Below are 20,751 nucleotides of genomic sequence, written 5' to 3' on the forward strand. Positions count from 1 at the left end.
CCCACAACCACACCCCATCACATATTTACTTTAAGTATTCTACCTGCAGTAGACTGATCAAAGCTAACTGCCTATTGGCTGCTATGGGTAACCCCAGTGTTTGTAAGCTTTCCCACTAGAAAAACCGGATGCTGGCCTGCCCCCATCACTTCTCAGTGGATAACAGCCCCCCATTTTACTCCCAAACCAAAGTCCTTTTTGAGACAAGGTGCAGAAGCACCAGCCTACCATGGTCAGACAAAAGTGGCACCTGGAATTCCCAACAGTTGTTGCCTATTTTGTCCCATGTCAATTGCCTTTATGACAACAAGGAAGCAGTCAAGTCAAGCAGTCAAATCTTGGGGTGGCCTTTACTTGTAACAATATAGATATAAATTTGGGTTAAAGCCATCACTCTACTATAAAACCTTGGATATCCAAGGTCTTTTGCCATTTTGGCTTCCATTTTCCCCCCACCCCCCCAGGTAGAACCATGCAGTTACCTTGGGGTCGCTGACCAATTTGAATTCAGATAGAAACCCTACTGTAGCCTCAAACCCCCTTCATTACAGAAATAAACACGTGCAACCTTTGTACACAAGAAGATTTAATAACATTGTTTAAAAAATATATATAAATATACAAAACATTTTGAAGCACCGATACATATGTTCAGTTAGGAAGCTTTGATTTAACAGTCCTTTTATTTCTCTTCACCAAGTGCTCAACCCAACATACTGAACTGAAGGCAGGAAGAGTGTCAACAAACACGGAGATCTCTATATTACACAAAATAAAGATTTTTGGCTTTTCTAGTTTTTTTTTCTCTTAACATCAAACCGGAAGTGTAAAAATAAACCCTTACCATTCGAGACAGGAAATATAAATAAGTTTAATAGCTGCTACAGTGAAATATTTTACATAGAACACGGTATGGTCAAACGGACAAGATCGACAGAGAACTCGGTTTGCGATGAAAAATTTGAAAAGGAAAAAAAAAAAAAAAGGCAAAAGCAATTTGCTGCCCTATTTAAATTAAATGGAAAATATACCCCCACTGATAACAATTAGGGTAAAATGTGCATGCATCAAAAGAAAAACGCATGAACTGCCCTAAATATCATAACCAGGGTATGTTTTTCATTTAACAAAAAAATGCCCTTGGAAAAAGAGAAAAAAAAAAAAAGCATAGCGTGAATATTATAAATGTTATATTATTTTTAAAAAGTAGTTTTATTTAGAAAACAATTTCTACAGACCAACTAATTACTTGTTTATAACCGCCTAATAATCAATTGCATGTCAAATTTAACTTTACAAACCTTGCACAAGATTTTTAAAGTTTATATTTCTACAGTCCTATCCCCCCCCCCCATATATATGCCCAGTTGTACCAAATCATACAATAATATTAATGGGGAAAAAAAAAAAAGTACCGGTTTCATTCATATGTACAATAGAAAATCTTTAAAATGTTCCATATTAAGCCTTTATACAAACAGAAGCAATATGTCTGAAATGGGTAAAGTTTAGTATTCTGCGAGGAGGTCGATACCTTAATTTCAGATGAATTCCATGCATTAGTGTTCAGGGAAAAGCGATTTTATTTATTTTTTTTAAAAAATAAACCACTTAAACCGTAGTGTACAAATTTCCAGGTACCTGCGCCATTTGAAGTATTTTTAAACTTTCAATTTTCAGAAGTCCCGGCAGGTACGCTTTATATTTCAACAGCGTCGGCACCAGAAATCTTTACTCTGTACATGTCATTGGGGAAGGGGGGGGATTTCAATTAAGTTTTAAAAGAAAAATAAAAAAATAAAAATAAAACTGGTTTCTTTTAATTATTCTATAAAACCGAAGTTAAAAAGATTTTGTAAAAATCAGGATTCAGAGACAAAAAAAATGCATTCACTGCACATGGGAGAACATTTCTTAGCTATCGAATGCTTTGAACAAAAAAAATAAAAATAAAAATAAAGTCCTTTATTAGATGAGCAGCGGAATCTTTCTATACTTCCATTGTTGATGTTTTCTTGTAGATGGGTTTCTTGACCAGATCCCCGTTTTGGTTTCTCCGTATTACTAAGAATACAATGAAGGAGATTGCAACGACCAGGCCAACCAACGTGCCGGCAACGATTGCTGAAAAAAAAAAAAAATAATGTGAATTGAGTAACTTTTACATTTCAAAAAAACCCAAAACGTCTAAATTGGAGCTAAGAACTTACCAACAATAACTTCTGTTCTCTGGAAGAATCCTTCCGACCCTGTGCTGGCCATGGAGATCTCATTGGATGGCTCCAAAATTTTGGGCTTGGTAGGAGACCAGATTTCATTGTCGATCTCGTTGGTCTCGATTTTTCTGCCGGTCTTAGTTTGGTCGAAATCAAGTTCAGGAATTTGGTTGCCCAAAGTAGCCTGTTTAATAAAAAGAAAATACAGTGAATGAAAAGTAAACAACGATTGAGGGAATAACCTGGGCAAAGACTCCCTGTAAACAAAGGACATGGGAATAACCTGGACCAGATGAGAACTCTTAACAAAACACACAGAACTTACCGTTTCCTCCTCCTCCTCATCTTCATCATTATCGTCAATGTCAAATTTGTCAGTACCTAGAGGGGAATATATATTAGATTGTTACCTAAAGGCGTGGAGACTTTGAGTATGAAAAACATTTTTAGGTTTCATGTATAATAACGCACAGAAGTATCGATAGAACACAAACAACTTGCAGCAACGTCCTGGTCAAACTGAAGACCCCCAGCCTCGCAAGGCAGAGCACCACCACCCAAACATACAGCAGCTCCTTATACCTATCCCCCATGGACCAAAATCTGGTAGGTACTGGCTAAAGAAAGACGTATCATTAAAAAGCTTCCCAGACCGTGTCCACCTAGGTGTCCACCTATTTTCCCCCATTATCAAATTTGGTCTCCTGGATTCTGCCCGCTCCAAAGCAGCTGCTAACGGTAACACTGGGGCCAAGTGAGAAATGCTCCAGGACACCCTATGCTTATATGTCTTACTGAACAATTATAGGAAAAGAAGCCAAAAGTGAGCATTGTTTGCCCCCTTTGCCGCCAGTAAGGCTAGCATACACAATGATGATTACTGAAATGAACCTACAAACACAGGGCTTATGAAGAACACGGTGTATTGGGAGACTGGATTCATCCAGAAACGCACAAGAAACATGTTGTTTAGCATACACATTTCTCCTTATTCTGAATTCTTGTTTTTCAAAGCCTCAGAGAGCCACACCTTGTGTGTTTTTCCAAGGCACCAATACAGTAAATCTGCCTCAACACGCTGGGTGGTAATTTGAGAGGCTCCTTCCACTCCTAGGTACGTACGAGTGAAAAACAAACCAGTACATTTAACCGTGTGTGTGTGTGTGTATTACGTTTAGATCTGCTACTCCTTTTTAACTTCATCGACCAAAAATGAAAACCTGAAATATACACTGCAAAAGTTTATGGACTTATGTTGGGGAATTTAGTTGCTTAGTTTAATGTCCAAAGAAGACTGGCTTAAGAATATATATGAAACTACTGGAACTCTTCAGAAACCACCAATGTTCTGTGCATAGTGAGCCTGACTTGCTAAAGGTCAAGATAGACACGAACAAATACCAATAGTAGAGATGAAGATTGTTGAAACCACATAACTATGGTGGTAGAAGTATGTGAGGCAAAGGGCTCTTTTACCATCTTCCATACTGCCCTACTGTAACCATGTATCGCTTTTATACGGTCTATCTACCTACAAGATCTTCTCTGAGGGCTTCACTGTTTGTGGAACCCAGGGACGTCAGGCCATTTTCCATCCCCCTTAAGACAGTAGTGGTGTGATTAGTTGGGCAGTTTACTAGCTACAGGGATGGCCAAATTACCTGAACCAGAGTAATCTTCATCATCTTCATCGATAGCATAGTCGTCGTCCTCATCAATCTCATCATCATCAAAGACCTCATCAGGGAAAGACCCTGAAGATTCATATTCAAGCATACTCGTGGGGTCCATGGTCTCAGTCTCTCTTATCTAGACAACAAAAGAAAAAAAGGACTTTTAAAAAGATAAAAGTTTTGAAAGCCCCCCAAAAAAATTGTATAAACTGTTAAACACACACAATCCTTCTGAAAAAGTAGAGATTTTTTCTATTGCACTGATCCCCAACCAGTAGCTCACGAGCAACATGTTTCTGATCAACCCCTTGGATGTTGCTCCCAGTGGTCTCAAAAGCAGGCGCTTATTTTTCCCAATTCCAGGAGGTGTACTTCCATGTACTGCCAGAGCCTACTACTGTAGGCTGCCATGTCCCCAGACATAGGGGCCACCAAATAGCCACTCACAGCCCTTATTTTGCACCCCAGGAACTTTTTGCATCCATGTGTTGCTTACCAACTCCGTGGAATGTGGCTCACGGGTAAAAAAGGTTGTGGACCCCTACTCTAAAGTATAGAACACTGTCAAGACAGATGGCCATGTAGACAATGTTCTTACAAATGTTAAACACTGCAGGATAATTTATCAGCAAATGATTTATGAGAGAGGCCATGTTTATGGCTATGGTACATTAGACCCAACACTTACTAAATGTGTTATACGAGTTATAAATCTCATGTGTGCAGTTACCCAGCATGAGTGGATTTCGAAGGGAGCTCACATTGTTGCTGCTCATTCTTCTCCAGAGCAAGAGACATGGGTCAACTACCTGGCACCCAGAAATGGTGCAAGTAAATGTGTTGTATTAGGGTTCTGAGCCCTATGCCATTCCTTCTCTCTCTGCCCTTTCCCTTCACCACCAGAAGAATGGTTAATAAAGTATCAGCTTCTCCTCATCTGGGCGATTTACTTCTCAAGGAGATTTTATTTCAATATCAATGGGTATTTTCCTTCCCTTTTACTGTTCTCTGAGGCAGAACTCCACCTTCCTTACAGACCTCAGCTTATGATAATAATCTTCTTTTGGAGAAGCCTTGGGTATAATAACGTGCTAAAGACTACAAAAGATCTTGACACAAGAGAAGGCTATTTTTATTACACGACAGAAGGGTGGGGCAAAAAGTCGTGGACAAGCTAATTTCCTTTTTATAAAGCCGTTTAGGGGGTTCATTGCCTACAGGTGCAAAAACATTAAATGCATTTATGACCTAGGCTATTCTTGGCCCAGTGCTAAAAATGTGCAGATAATACAGTTTACATCATGTAAGTACAAACAGTTGACCTAGGTGAGGCCACTATTCCAAGACCTCATGCTATATAAGGAATACTGCACCCCCATATTGAAAATATAAGGATATTAGAAGTCACTAAAGAGTTCCCTAACAATTTTGTATAGGTCATGGAACTTTGATTTCACTGTAAGTGCCAACAACCCCCTCCCAATTACAGTATGATCTGACAACATTACATATGGCTATCCATGGTCGGCTAAATCGTTTTTTGTTTTTTTTATGAATACGGCTGTAAAATCCGTAATGCAATCAATCATTCATGCTACGTTCCTCTTTGACGGATCATGTGCTATGGATTTCCAATGGGTTACATAGGATTCTGTGTTCGCTCTCCTCTTTAAACAAAGAAAAACAAACCATACAGTCGAAAGCTTATGCAACTGACCTATTAAAATACTTCAGTCTACTGCTGCCTACAAACAAGCCTAGCAAGTCAATCTAAGGCAAACATAATTATGATAATTGTTTTAATTTTAGGAGTAAGACATTTAAATGCTGAACATTTTAATGGTTATCCATGTCTGTTATCGTTTAGTTAATAAGTCAACTCATTTAACTGCATGACTGTGCGAAGACTCAAGGTTGGATTTTTACAACAAAAGTCGGATTATTATACAAAATAATGTGCATGTTTGATAGTATTGTTAGCAACCACAAACACAACAAATATGATAAATATAAAATATGTTATTTGCTATGGTTTATAATGAAGAAGAAAAAAAATGTAGTTTGTACAGCTTTAAAGTGCTCTGCAAACATTTGTTACTGTGTGTAATCAGAAAGGGTAATATTTAACTTATCGCACAGATAAAACTGTACTCAACCTAGCAGGGTCAACAAAAGTCTATGGGATGTGAAATTGAGATTTAAAATTCCTTCTCATCATTCTCAAACATAATCATGGTGGAGATGACATACACAAGACCAAACAGTAGGATCAACCCAATTTGGCCCATCACTGGCTTGGCATAGAACTGCAGAACTGGTGACCTATACATGCAAGCATATATTCTATGGTGGGACGGACAACTGCCCCAATATTATTTCTTGGCACCCCCATGATTGGATCACCTAAGAATGGTAACGGCTTACGTTTCTAGGTAGGCCGGTGGATTCAAATTCGGCAATGCTGTTTACAACTAGGCTTGTCAGTGCCAAATGGCATCTTCAAGGTTGGATTTGGGAGAGGACCTCGAAGTTGCCACTTCAACAACATACAAATGTTATTACAATGTCTTCCAAAAGCCCTTTGTAAAGAAAAAATCACTTTGTAGTTCCAGCTACCTGGCCAAGTCTCTTTACCCTTGGCTGGCCATGTGATCTTTTTGTTAAAAATGCCTCTGGGATGCCTGGAAAAGCACAATGTATAGAGTCTTCAGAACAGAGAACATTATGATAATGCTAGTCATTCTGCTGGAGTCTTTTTGTTTAGAAGTCCCTTTCTTCCCACAGTCCACAACCCAAACTATTCTGAGATTCAGCAATACTGAAGACGTGCGTTTTGGACTTAGATGCATTTCAAAAGAAAAATCAGACCTTTATAATAGGCAAATAAATAAATATTGTAGTATTTAGATGAAAAGGTTTCAAGTTGCCAATGAAATGAATCCAGCACGCAGTTGACCCTCCAAGAGTACATTCTTTTTGAAGGGACCTCAGAGACTTCTGGATTGGCTTCGTTCTAAAAGCCCACAACTCTTTGCAATCACAGATTCATTGCACCCATTGTGTTTGTGAAAAGAATAAGAAGATTTGCTTCTAAGCATATGCCTCACCCTGATTCCATGGAATTTCTTTGATGACTCGGTGCTCACACCCAAACAGATCAAAACAGTACAACGTTCCTCTAAAAATGTAATAAGAATTTTGACCACAATCACCAGGCCACATCCACTGGATAAAGTATACACACGCACACCTATACTTCAAGGTAGAATAAAAGGTTAAATGACCTTAAAAGAAACATCAAAAATGGAAAATGTTATTCTATAAGGAATATTCCAAGATAGTTACACTTCCACTTTACCATCATGAAGAACAGCAGGAGTAGGCACACAAAATTCCTAGCACCACTAAAAAGCAAAAGCCATAAATGGAATTTTAGTTTCATCCTTAGATGCTGAAATGCCAATGCCTCCCTCCATACATGGAAATGGCAGATCTTGGATGATCATGGGGGAAAGGGGACATGAATTTGGCAAACAGCAAATTCTAAGCAATTATCGAGCTCCTAGTTATTAATTCCTGTAGAAGAGATGTCACACCTTGTCCACCATTGTGGAATATGTCGACGTTAATAATAATCTATGTGTCAGTTGTCTCCGATTGTTCTCAGAAACGACCCAGGGTTAAGGGAAATGCTGCTCCCTCCCAAAAGAGTCCAGAGTCCAACAGCCACTTTTTCTCAAAAAAGATGAAGTGCATTATTCTCAGACTTCTTTGTGGATAAGATTAGTTGTTATGCCATCTATACAACCACCACCGTTGCAAGATCTAAAGAAATCACTGACTAAAAGTATTAAGCTAGCCATAGACGCAAAGATCCGATCGTACGAATCAACGTACGATCGGACTTTCCCATCTCCCGACCCGCCACTAACCATTCAGATCAAAGTCTTACCATTCAGATCAAATAAAGTAGTTAAAGAACAGATCAGCCGATGTTCTGCCCCTGACAGTAATCGTATGATACTTATGTCTGACAAAGCTAGCGACAGTCTCCCACTGAAAATCGTATGATCGGCAATACACACAGAGATATTATCGGCAGGTTTTCTAACCTGTCCGATCGACCAAACGGCCGATCTCCGCTGGATGAAAAATGTCGGGACTCCACACACGGTCCGAAAATCGTACGAATCCACGATTCATACGATTGGATCATTGCGTTTATGGCCAGCTTTAGAAAGATCTACCAGGCGAAGTCATCAGCCTTAAAAAATGACTTGACGATCTCCTTGGAGAACAAGGAGCTACTTCACAAGAAAACCACCAAAATGGGCTGTTTGGTCAATACCCAAGCTTGCACTTCTACTGCCAACTGATCCCATTATCCAGGAATATGCTGATTGCTGACTAGACTTTTAAGATAACCATCTTGATGGAGCACAGGGTGTTAAATGAGAAGTCATCTACAATGACATGGATTTGCTTATACAGATGGACAATTTCCTCTTTATTCAGACAGGAAGCCTCTTTCAAACAAGACGGATCAATCCATATTAGGATGAACCTAGACCTGCTAAGGAAATGACTTTTTCCTGTCTGTTTAAAGATGGGTTCCAAATTGCTTGTCCCTACACGCCATTGCAGGAAATGGGAGTTAAGAGCCCATTAACACTTTTCAATCTCATCTAGATGCATCCCACTCATCTCTGCAGCTTCCCATCCTTATACGGAATCTTGCTAGGATTTGTGGTCATAACGTCATCATCACATAATTATATTCACTGGATAAACACAAGATAATATATGAGCCCTGGATGGATATGGCACACTAGCTAGGGAAGCGTGATAAGATTTTAGTAGGAACACAACAAGCAGCAGATCAGTAACAGAATAGGATAAAATATATTGCCTTTTTAACATATCTGATAAGCAAGATACGCAAGTAGACCAATAAATCCAACAAATCGGATTATCTGTCAAAACTGATTTTAACAAGACGTGCATGGAGCTTTCACTAACACAGTGAAAGAAAAGTTGCACCTAAAAACAAAAATTCTCTCAAACACCGATGGTTCTCACTTCATTCAGGTTCATGGAAATCAAGTGAGATGTAGTGTATTCCTAATGATATTGGATTGCATTGACATCTTTCACCCTTGAACAATGAATGCTTCAATATTTAAAGTTTGTTTGTAGGGCATTTGGATCCAAGCCATGAATGGACTGCAAATATCTTATAACGCGATTGTTTAATTGGGAGGCTGAGAAGCCAACTCACATCGACAACAAATATCGAGAAAGTTACAATGCATCAAATTATATTATTTTTGGAATAATATATCATTGGTCAGTCACTTGCATGCTGATTGGATAAGACACTATGTAGATCAAAGATGTCCAAAAGGAGAGCAGATACACAAACACATTAAATTGTCTATGGTGGGGGTCCCCAACTGTTTTTACCAATTAGCAATATTCAAATGCAAAGAGAGTTGTGGGAGCAACGCAAACAATTAAAAAAAGTCCCTGGGGATGCCAAATAATGGCTGCGAAGGACTATTGTTATTGGTACTATTTGGAAGGACACCACTGGTTGAAGGATCAGTGGTCTATAGCACAGTAGGTGTTCACTACACTGCCTTTTATTCAAAGCGGATTTCACCCCATTGAAAACTGGGCATTGCCCAGCTCCAGCGATTTGGCAAGCGTGAAACATGGGACCAAAAGTGGCCAAAATCTTTCCCTTGACTTGTTGCTGCAAGCTCTTCAGGCTATAGTTGCCTGGAGACTTGCGACAGTAGCTACAGATACATAGCCATTTTCTAGTACTCCGATGATGCCAAAGAGATATTAACTGAGGTAGGGAGGGGTAGCTATCATCACATGCCATCACCCTATTAAAACTCTTTTCCTCTAAAAATGCATTTTTAAAATGTAATAACCACGAATACAGAGCAAAAAAAGTGTGTGCGTGTGTTACTGGACATTTAAGCTCTTCCACGAACTCAGAAGTTACAATCACGTGCTTAACTGGTGAAATAGCAGCACCATCCTCCACGAATGCAAAAGGGACAAGTAAAGTATACCTTAAGTACACAGCAGAACAGGTAGAACCTGTAGTCGTATTACATTTTGCGCAAATGACATGAGAATGCCAGTGAGACAGTCAACCAGTATCTGTTGTCACATAAACAAGGAAAAAAACAATTGCCAGTTACAGTAGACAATGTGGACCTGGCCTGAATGTCACGGAGATGAGACCATGGAGGGAAATCTTTGTTATGAAAATGTGTTCAGATATTTGTAATTTTATTATGGATTAAAGCAGTGCTGTATTGGAAAGTTGAACTTGAAACCTGTAAGTAGGAAGGCCTGTGATTAGAAATGAACTATGTGTTGCCACTTGAACATTTCTTAAAATGTCCAGCAATGTTTCCCTATGGTGGCCAGCAGATGTACAACCTGCAAGGAGATGCTGGAGGCACAATTTCCGGAGCAATATTTGATTGTGTTTTTTGCCAGACCTATTCATTCTGATGAGCATTGACAGTGCTGAACTAGCTTAAAGTGCAACCGACTGATCAAAAGCTGGTCATAGGTTCCCAGATTCGTGCAGGCAACTGGCAGTCAAGCATGTAAGCCTGGTTGGTTTCTAGAGACCACCATGTTATCCTTCCAAAAAAGAGTCCATGCAGTTCTGGTCGTCCAAATGAATGGAACAATGAAGAGTGGTCAGCATGTAAATGGTCAATCATATAGTATAGCATCTGTTCATTCAGCCCATTGCTGGACCTGTAGACTGGTGATCTCTAACCAGCCCCTCCCATAAATTTTTCTCCCAGTAGCTTACTGGTTTCAATTCAAGTTTCGGAGGCATGGAGAAACAGGTCGACACCAACAGAGCCTCCTGTCAGGTAGCAGACACATGGGGCTATAGATTAGCCTATCACAAGCCTTATTTGGCACCTCCATTGGATCTTTTCTTGCTTGTGTGTCTCCTCAACAGTTTTTACATTAGAGTTAAGGTGGCCATACACCATTAGATCCGCTCATTTGGCGAGGTCGCCAAATGAGCGGATCTTAACCAGAAATGCCCACTAACGGTTGGGTGGTATCGGGTTAATCCTTGTATACCCATCTATGGCCACCTTTAGGCTCATGGGGGACCCCTGCTGTAGAGAATAAGAAAAACAAAGAACCCACTTCCCTCTTCTGTTGAGGTACACTCACTAGAAGTATATGAAAAAAAATGCAATGGTTCTTTCACATATAGAAAGACTTACATTTATTCTAAAAGAGCCAAGAAGTTAATCCTGAATCCAGTAACCTTGGTGAGCTCATAAAGGTGCTTGAGTAGCTCTACAGTCTGTGTTGTTAAACCTGAACAGTGAAGTTGAAAACCATGATAACGACTGAAAACAGAACAAAAAACACCTGTGGCAACAATGATCAGAAGCACAATAGGTTCCATTCTTAGTCATGCGGAGCTAGAACAATAGGACATGTTGGTAGGGCATTGTGGTTGAGAAGCCTGCAGGAGAAGAAGATGGGAGGGGTAAGTAGTTGGTCTCCTACTAAACATTTAGACCAGGGCTCCCGGTGTTAATATGGCCTTTATCAAAAGAACTGGGCAGGGTGTTTTATTCTAAAGTCATGTGGACAAACAAATGAGAATAATTAGCCTGAAAAGCCAATGCCCTTGAGTGTAATGTTTCAAGGTGTAAACGAAGGCCAAACATGCCTTGTTGGTCTGCCAGGTCTACAGATACACCAAACAAATATCACACAAGTCAAATATCAGCTTCGAACTGGGGGAGGGGGGGACACATATAGCAAGAGGATTGTTTTTTACCATGATGAATAAGGAACCTGTCCCTTAAGCTGGCCATAGATGTTGAGATTTTTAAAAGATCAGATCCTGATCGTGAGACCACGATCTTCTCAGAACGATCGTACGAATTTACAATCAACTGAAAAGACCAATTTGCCAGGAAAACAAAGGGGAGCTGCCTGCTTGGCCCTGCAAACATAGATACATTGCACTGGGACCGACCAAGATTTTTTGACCTGGCCGATCAATTTCCTGACAGATGTCAGCCTAATAATCGTAAGATGTACGATCGTTCGAATCCCACTAAAGGCACTATAATTTCGAAGGATTGGTCGGGCTTCCTGAAAATCGGTCGTTCGGCAAGAAGAATCGTCGCGTCTATGGGGAGCTTTAGTTTTCAAGTATGTGATTAAAAAAAGGCCCACAATATTCTGCAATAAATACTTATAATTAGTGACCTACATAGATTGGTGTGTATTGTATGCCTAGCCACTTGTGTATGCAGAAATTACACTATACTCTAGGTTTGGGTGTTTGGAGCAAATTGAATACATAGCTGGTTGCTGCCTTTGGGTCATGGCGTTCATCTCAATTTAGAACATGGCGTCAAAGCACAACAAGCATCTTCTCCTACAGAGAACAACTGGAATGGTGTGAAACCAAGTCTCAACCAATAACATCCAAATATGTACCATCACACGTCAACATCCAGACTGTACTGATCACTTGAGGACACTTCTCAACCTTCTTCCTCACTGACTCGACAACATGCCAAACGGGACAAAATGTATATATTTTGTGCATAATAGGGATGGCCACATCTCCACGGACCAAAGGATAATGATCATTTATTGCTAGCAGGAGCAATTTTGTTCAAGTTCATGGAGGATGCTTCAATGGGGACAACAATGTTCCTTTTAATATCTTCTCAGTCTACTTAATGGAATGTACCAAACCTCCCCTGTCCTCAGAAGAACAACATTGTGTAACCTCTCAATTGCTTTCTCTCTGGCTGAAGAATGCTCAGTCACTGCACCAGATTAGCCTTTTTTCTCCATATAAAGATTAGGAAATTCCTAAACAGATCAAGAATTCCATCTCTATCTCTCTTGCAAGATTTTCACAAGGAATTTCCGAAAACCACCCCTTTTCCCCCTCTCTAAGGATATGCCCCCCACTGTTCCCTGCCCCCACAGGATCTCGTAACAACAACAAGGGCCGGATGTTGTGCAAAAATAATAGAAAACAAGAAATAAGAGCATTACGAGTAAACAAAAGTGCAACGGAAATCCACCTGGAATATGGACTCCTGTTCCTACAATATTGCAGGCGACAGAGAATTGTGCAGAGGTAGAACAAAGGAACTTTAGGAAGGAGAGTGTGCCGTCCAAAAAAAAACATGTTACACAGGCCCAGGATGAAGAATACAGCAGCTGTTCTGGGGTTACGGAGATCTGTCGTGCACATGTGAACATTCCATGTGGGAGGTGGGTGAGACAACAAGCAGAGATTCAAAGCAAAGGTTAGTCACTATTGGCTATGAAGGCATGAATCAAGAGTGAGTCAGTATGGGCCTGTGAGAAGCTTGTTAGGTTATATATCAAGGCACTTCTGACTTGGGCACTGCCTACAAGAAACGAACCAGAGATATTGGCCGGATCGGCCTACCCAACTGTGCCACCAGACTTTGCCTTACACCGGTGGCTTAATTCTGGAATAGTCCACCTTTAATGCTCTGGGCATTTGTCTTTTATATATATATATATATATTATTTACATAACCATATTCACTCTCCACCCCTTCAATTGTTTTCCTCCTTTTGTTCTACACGCCATCAACGTCAGTTCAACCATAAGAGATCGAATGTCTCTTCTTTTGTAACTGCTGGGGTTCTTACCTTTCCCAACAGACACAAATGACTGAAGGCAAGTCATAGAATATATATATATATATATATATATATATATATATATATATATATATATATATATATATATATATATATATATGACAAAGATCACATGACCGCACCGAAACGGCAGGCAGAAGATCAGATTTTACAAGGCCTGCCACTTTAAGTCATGTAGAGGTGAACATAATCTGCTTCTACCTGGAGGCTGGAATGACTGATCAGAGGGTTTCCGTCTATGTGTACAAAAGAGAAGCCACCTGTGGGGTTCAGTAATATTCCATATATTAAATCAATTTAATATTTTGTATGGTTTTAGATGGTTTTTGCAACCAGTCTGCCGGCCAGATGATCCCAATCCATATCTATGTAGGGCAGATACTGTTCCTAAACTCCAACCACCAAAACCAAGACAGAAGAGCTGATCACTAAACATCTAATATAGGTGACAAAGGACACTTTCAAGACTCAAAAAGGGTCAAAGCTTTGTATAAAGAAAAATGTGACCAGTGCTGTAAGTGGAATTAACCAGGCCTGTCCTCCATTACCCCCCACCAAAAAAGCAGCATCATTTATATGTAAAGCAGACTAGTGAAAAGAAACAATCGCCCAGAAGGGGCCTCAGTCATTTTTCTTTCCATTCTATTTTGGCAAACTGACTTTGTGAGCCCTGCTGTTGTTTTCAACGAGGTTCAAAGGGAGCAGTGGAGCATATGTCTGGTCAGAACTGCAACGCACCTCGTCTGTACACATCACTGCACCCCAAAAATGTTACCCCTCAGATGCCAATAGAGCTTGGAAAACAACGACTGGTTGCATGCAACTTTAGATGGACTTCTTTAAGAGTAGCCAACGTTAGTAGTTCCTAGAGGAGAAAGAATGGATTCCACCCCTGTGAGATGAAAAAGTAATTTTTGCACAATAAAAGCAAAGTTGTCTTGGGGGAACTGCTGTGAGACTGTGGGATATCAGGTATAGTAGGGAGAGATGGTGCCTATAGTAACAGTGGATAATAGTCTCTGGGAAGGGAGTGTGACTGTGGGATAGCAGGTATAGTAGGGAGAGATGGTGTCTATAGTAACAGTGGATAATAGTCTCTGGGAAGGGAGTGTGACTGTGGGATATCAGGTATAGTAGGGAGAGATGGTGCCTATAGTAACAGTGGGATAATAGTCTCTGGGAAGGGAGTGTGACTGTGGGATAGCAGGTATAGTAGGGAGAGATGGTGTCTATAGTAACAGTGGGATAATAGTCTCTGGGAAGGGAGTGTGACTGTGGGATAGCAGGTATAGTAGGGAGAGATGGTGTCTATAGTAACAGTGGGATAATAGTCTCTGGGAAGGGAGTGTGACTGTGGGATAGCAGGTATAGTAGGGAGAGATGGTGTCTATAGTAACAGTGGATAATAGTCTCTGGGAAGGGAGTGTGACTGTGGGATAGCAGGTATAGTAGGGAGAGATGGTGCCTATAGTAACAGTGGATAATAGTCTCTGGGAAGTGAGTGTGACTGTGGGATATCAGGTATAGTAGGGAGAGATGGTGCCTATAGTAACAGTAGATAATAGTCTCTGGGAAGGGAGTGTGACTGTGGGATAGCAGGTATAGTAGGGAGAGATGGTGCCTATAGTAACAGTGGATAATAGTCTCTGGGAAGGGAGTGTGACTGTAGGACAGCAGGTATAGTAGGGAGAGATGGTGCCTATAGTAACAGTGGATAATAGTCTCTGGGAAGGGAGTGTGACTGTGGGATAGCAGGTATAGTAGGGAGAGATGGTGCCTATAGTAACAGTGGATAATAGTCTCTGGGAAGGGAGTGTGACTGTGGGATAGCAGGTATAGTAGGGAGAGATGGTGCCTATAGTAACAGTGGATAATAGTCTCTGGGAAGGGAGTGTGACTGTGGGATAGCAGGTATAGTAGGGAGAGATGGTGCCTATAGTAACAGTGGATAATAGTCTCTGGGAAGGGAGTGTGACTGTGGGATAGCAGGTATAGTAGGGAGAGATGGTGCCTATAGTAACAGTGGATAATAGTCTCTGGGAAGTGAGTGTGACTGTGGGATATCAGGTATAGTAGGGAGAGATGGTGCCTATAGTAACAGTAGATAATAGTCTCTGGGAAGGGAGTGTGACTGTGGGATAGCAGGTATAGTAGGGAGAGATGGTGCCTATAGTAACAGTGGATAATAGTCTCTGGGAAGGGAGTGTGACTGTAGGACAGCAGGTATAGTAGGGAGAGATGGTGCCTATAGTAACAGTGGATAATAGTCTCTGGGAAGGGAGTGTGACTGTGGGATAGCAGGTATAGTAGGGAGAGATGGTGCCTATAGTAACAGTGGATAATAGTCTCTGGGAAGGGAGTGTGACTGTGGGATAGCAGGTATAGTAGGGAGAGATGGTGCCTATAGTAACAGTGGATAATAGTCTCTGGGAAGGGAGTGTGACTGTGGGATAGCAGGTATAGTAGGGAGAGATGGTGCCTATAGTAACAGTGGATAATAGTCTCTGGGAAGGGAGTGTGACTGTGGGATAGCAGGTATAGTAGGGAGAGATGGTGTCTATAGTAACAGTGGATAATAATCTCTGGGAAGGGAGTGTGACTGTGGGATAGCAGGTATAGTAGGGAGAGATGGTACCTATAGTAACAGTGGATAATAGTCTCTGGGAAGGGAGTGTGACTGTGGGATAGCAGGTATAGTAGAGAGAGATGGTGTCTATAGTAACAGTGGATAATAGTCTCTGGGAAGGGAGTGTGACTGTGGGATAGCAGGTATAGTAGGGGGAGTTGGTGTCTATAGTAACAGTGGGACATTAGTCTGGAGTTGTTATAGAGAAACACTATATGTTGTATAGTTCTATTGACTTATAGCACTAACCACAGCTAGATTACTAAAAACAATAGTGTGAGATGCCTAAAAAAAAGTCAAACTCCGATGTCTTTTGGCAGGTTTGGGGCCAAAAATGTTTTTGTCCCCCCCCACCACTCTGAGCTCAATGTAACAATAAGTATCTGGAAAATAAAAGCAGAATAAGCTGCTGGGACGGAGAGAATAAAAGGGGAAGGAAGCCCATTTTTGGGTTTTCATAGAACAAGGAGGGGGAAAATGGGAAAAAAAAGGGATCAGCACGTGACTTTACGCAATACACAAAAGACCCGTGTTGCAACACTAATCGACCATGACGTACAGAGAGACATCAAAGTCAGAGGACTGAAGGCATCTGGGAGGGAGGTGTCGTGACTTATTCACACCCCTTCAATCCCAAATCCTCCTATTTTTGGAAGAGGGGGGTGTTGGCAAATAATGGAGCTAATAAAATCAATTCTAGAATTCCTCAACAATGGAATCAGTGTTATTCATTTAAAAAAAAAAAAAAAAGGACAATGTGATCTCCTGATCCACCACTCCCAGAAGCCTCAGCTGCCTCACTACTCTCCTAAAAAAGTTGTTCAGCAAACTCAAGAGTACTGGTAGGCCTACAACTCCCATCATCCTCAGCCAGCTTGCTGAAGAGAGAGCAGCGCAAGTTAATGCCTTGTTCATCCATCGTCACATCTGGGCAACTATCTTGTGAGAGTTCCAGCTTGTAATACTCAAGTATGCGGTGAAGGAGAAGCTGCATTTTGGAGATGTTTATGCTCCCGGCTTCCTCCCCTTTTCCTGTTTTTCCCCCAAGGCTCATTTTACACGGATAGAGAGACATAGAGAGAGAAAGAAGGGGAATTCTCCAGCCGGAACATCTGCAAATAAAGGACCACCAGGTCTTGTAGGACATCACTTAGACCAGGTCACCTCATCTTGTAGGACATCACTTAGTCCTGAGCTTCTGAAACAGTCACCCCTATATAGTCCCAACAAGGAGAAGCGGTTGCCAAAGCTGGAATTCGATTCCGCAATGTCGGAAGACATAGAATTCCCAAAGGGTACCAGAACCAACGTCTAGAAGCAGGACCAACTGCTGAAGCAAAGGAGAACTTGCTACCCAGAGGTGACCACACTCAACTTGTAGGACATGGACAACAGCACTAGAGACAGGGAGCCACGGATGTCCATGTGGAAGCAATTTGGCAACTCCCAGCTTTGTAGAAAAATGGAAATCATGACTTAAGTTCAGTGGAGTCCTCTACAATATGGTGCTATTGAAAGTCGCCTTTGGGGCACCTCATTAGAGTAAAATAACCCAAATTTTTTATGTCTACTCACACCCCCATTTGCCATTTAACAGCGAAGTGTGTATTCCCTTAAATAGCCCCGCACAGACTAATACTGGGAAAGATAATCAAGGAGAAAAAAAATCAGACAAACCCTCAATAAGAAGATAATTGTCCCATTCAGACGTCACCATCTCCTTTTTCTCCAGACAGGGAGGGGTAAAGGGATTGGTGAATAAAAGGGGTGGGAACGAGGGGAGGCAAAAAAAAAAAAGTGTTTGGAAAGAAATTCATCCGCAGCTCATTAGCCAAGTGAATTACGTCTGCAGGAAAAGCTGCTGGAATTCCCAAACTCAACAATGAGGGCAGGTCAAAGTTCTCCTTCACACATTGAGGGACTGAAGCCACCAGAGATGGAGCTGCTCAGACATTCCAGTAACAACCAGGCTGGTTAAAGTAACACTAATAGACAACAAAAACCCCGGTGGAAACCCCATCAGCCAATAAAACTAAACCAAGTTCTCTCATGTCCATCCTGTGGCCCCGTCTATACTGGGGGTCCTTGAGTAGAATATGGGAGACGGGTCAATAATGTACCAGGAATGTGGACAAGCACAAAATTAGGTTGTAGTAAAGGATACAAGAAACTAATGGCTGGTGGTACATAACAATAGGGCAGTACTATAGGTTGTAATAGGGAATGTGGGGGGGGGCGGTACTATGGGTTTATGATGTAATAGGGAATGTGGGGGGTGGTACTAGGGGGTTATGAGGTAATAGGGAATGTGGGGGCGGTACTATGGGTTTATGATGTAATAGGGAATGTGGGGGCGGTACTAGGGGGTTATGATGTAAAAGGGAATGTGGGGGCGGTACTAGGGGGTTATGATGCAATAGGGAATGTGGGGGCGGTACTAGGGGGTTATGATGTAATAGGGAATGTGGGGCCAATAGGATGAGGAGGAGGAGACACAATGACAGGAGAATGGGAAGTAGAAAGTGTTGGGAAAGGTTTATGATGTCATAGAGAATGTGGGGGGGCAGTACTATGGGTTTGAGGGTTTGTGATGTAATAGGGAATGGGGGCAAATTTAAAATGTTTTAGTGACCAATGGGATGAAGAGTTTGGGGAGGAACATGTGACAGTTGTACTAGAGGTTGGGGGGGTGTAATGTACCAGGGAATGTGTTGGAAATGGGGGGGTTATGATGTAATAAGAAACATTATAGGTGGGGGGGCAGTGAGTAAAGTAAATGGTGAGTTAATGTGTGTGGGGGGGTCATTACTGGGGCTGGAATAGAAATCACTGCACTTTATTCAGCACGTGACTGACACTAATACCCCCCCCCCCCACTACACACAATACAAGTGAATAGAAGTGAATACAATAGAAGTGAATAGGAGTCAGTTGTTTCTCTCACTCACCGACTCGGCGGCGACCCCGCACAGGAGCAGCACAAACATCAGGGTCGGACTCATGACCAAAACTTCAGCCTCAGGGTCTCGGTGTCTCCAGAGAAACAGCAGAGAAATCCCACATCCAATTGGTCTCACTCCCGACTTATAATTCGCTTCTACTCGCGGCGCCTCCGGATCTCTAATAGCGACTTCTGCTCCCGCCTCTCCTCATAAAGCTCCGCAGCGCTCGCCCCGCCCACTCACCAGCCACGCCCCGTCCACTCCCGCAACTCCCCGCCCCTCGCTGATTCATGTTTAAAGGGGAAATCAGACAAAGGAGCTGCCATACTGCGCGCGCTCACTACCTGCAATTCCCCCGATCGCTTCCCTCACGTCATTGGAAACGATCCGCATTTGTGACGTTTTATTTCATTGTAACGTTTCCTCAATCAAAACAAAAAAAGTCTTATTTGTAACAACTGGAAACTAAAAGTATCACTTTGTCCTATCGCCACAAATCCCCTTCACTTTTACTTCCACTGTCTCTTCTACAATAACTAATTCTAAGACACTTTGCAATTGGTCTTTATTATTTTTTTATTTCGTTTCTCTTCTTCTGGCTCTTTCCAGTTTTCAAATAAAGGGGGGGGGGTCACTGACCCCATCTAAAAAAAAAAACAAATGTTCTCTAAGGCGACGCATTTAGGGGCAGATTTATCAAGGGTCGAATTTCGAATTGAAAAAAATTCGAATTCAAAAAGACCAACCGAAATTAAGTCAAAGTTTTTTTTTTGGTTGAATAGGTCCGTTTTCAATGGAAAAAAACAAAACAAATGTTCTCTAAGGCGACACATTTAGGGGCAGATTTATCAAGGGTTGAATTTTGAATTGAGAAAAAAAATCTGAATTCAAAAAGACCAACCGAAATTAAGGAGCAGATTTATCAAGGGTCGAAGTGAATTCGAAATTCAAAGTAATTTTTTGGATACTTCGACCATCGAATAGGACACTACAACTTTGAATTTACTTCGAATTCGATTCTAAGTAAAATAGTTAGAATATTCGAATATTCGATAATCGAAGTACTGTCTCTTTAAAAAACTTCGATTTCAATACTTCGCCAAATTCAACCTGGCGAAGTGCAATGTTAGCCTATGGGAACCTTCTGGAGCATTTTTCTAAGTTTTGGAAGTCGAAATCGCTGAAATCCTTTAAAACGTTCGATTCAAAGGATTTAATCATTCGATCGAACGATTTTAAATACTTCCACTTCGATATTTGAATTCAAAGTATTTTAATTCGATGGTCGTATTTCAAAGTATTTTTTACTTCGAAATTCGACCCTTGATAAATCTGCCCCTAAGTCTGTTCCACAATAGCTAATTCTAAGCAACTTTTCAATTGGTCTTTATTATTTTCTTTTTTATATCGTTTTCAATAATTTCTCTTCTTCTGGCTCTTTCCAGTTTTCAAATAAAGGGGGGGGGTCACTGACCCCATCTAACAAAAAACAAATGTTCTCTAAGGCGACACATTTAGGGGCATATTTATCAAGGGTCGAATTTCGAATTGAA

The 20,751-nt window shown here is 41.2% G+C and overlaps 1 protein-coding gene across 1 annotated transcript; it reads right to left on the minus strand.

The window, feature by feature from the left end:
• Positions 1-1,990: 1,990 nt before the first annotated feature.
• Positions 1,991-19,258, minus strand: sdc4.S (syndecan 4 S homeolog). The gene is given in 5 exon segments (NM_001095707.1): positions 1,991-2,124; positions 2,211-2,400; positions 2,542-2,597; positions 3,878-4,025; positions 19,205-19,258. Coding segments are annotated over 5 exon segments (582 nt in total).
• Between the last annotated feature and the right edge of the window lie 1,493 nt (positions 19,259-20,751).

This window comes from Xenopus laevis, chromosome 9_10S, assembly GCF_017654675.1.
Source record: "Xenopus laevis strain J_2021 chromosome 9_10S, Xenopus_laevis_v10.1, whole genome shotgun sequence".
Taxonomy (NCBI): domain Eukaryota; kingdom Metazoa; phylum Chordata; class Amphibia; order Anura; family Pipidae; genus Xenopus; species Xenopus laevis.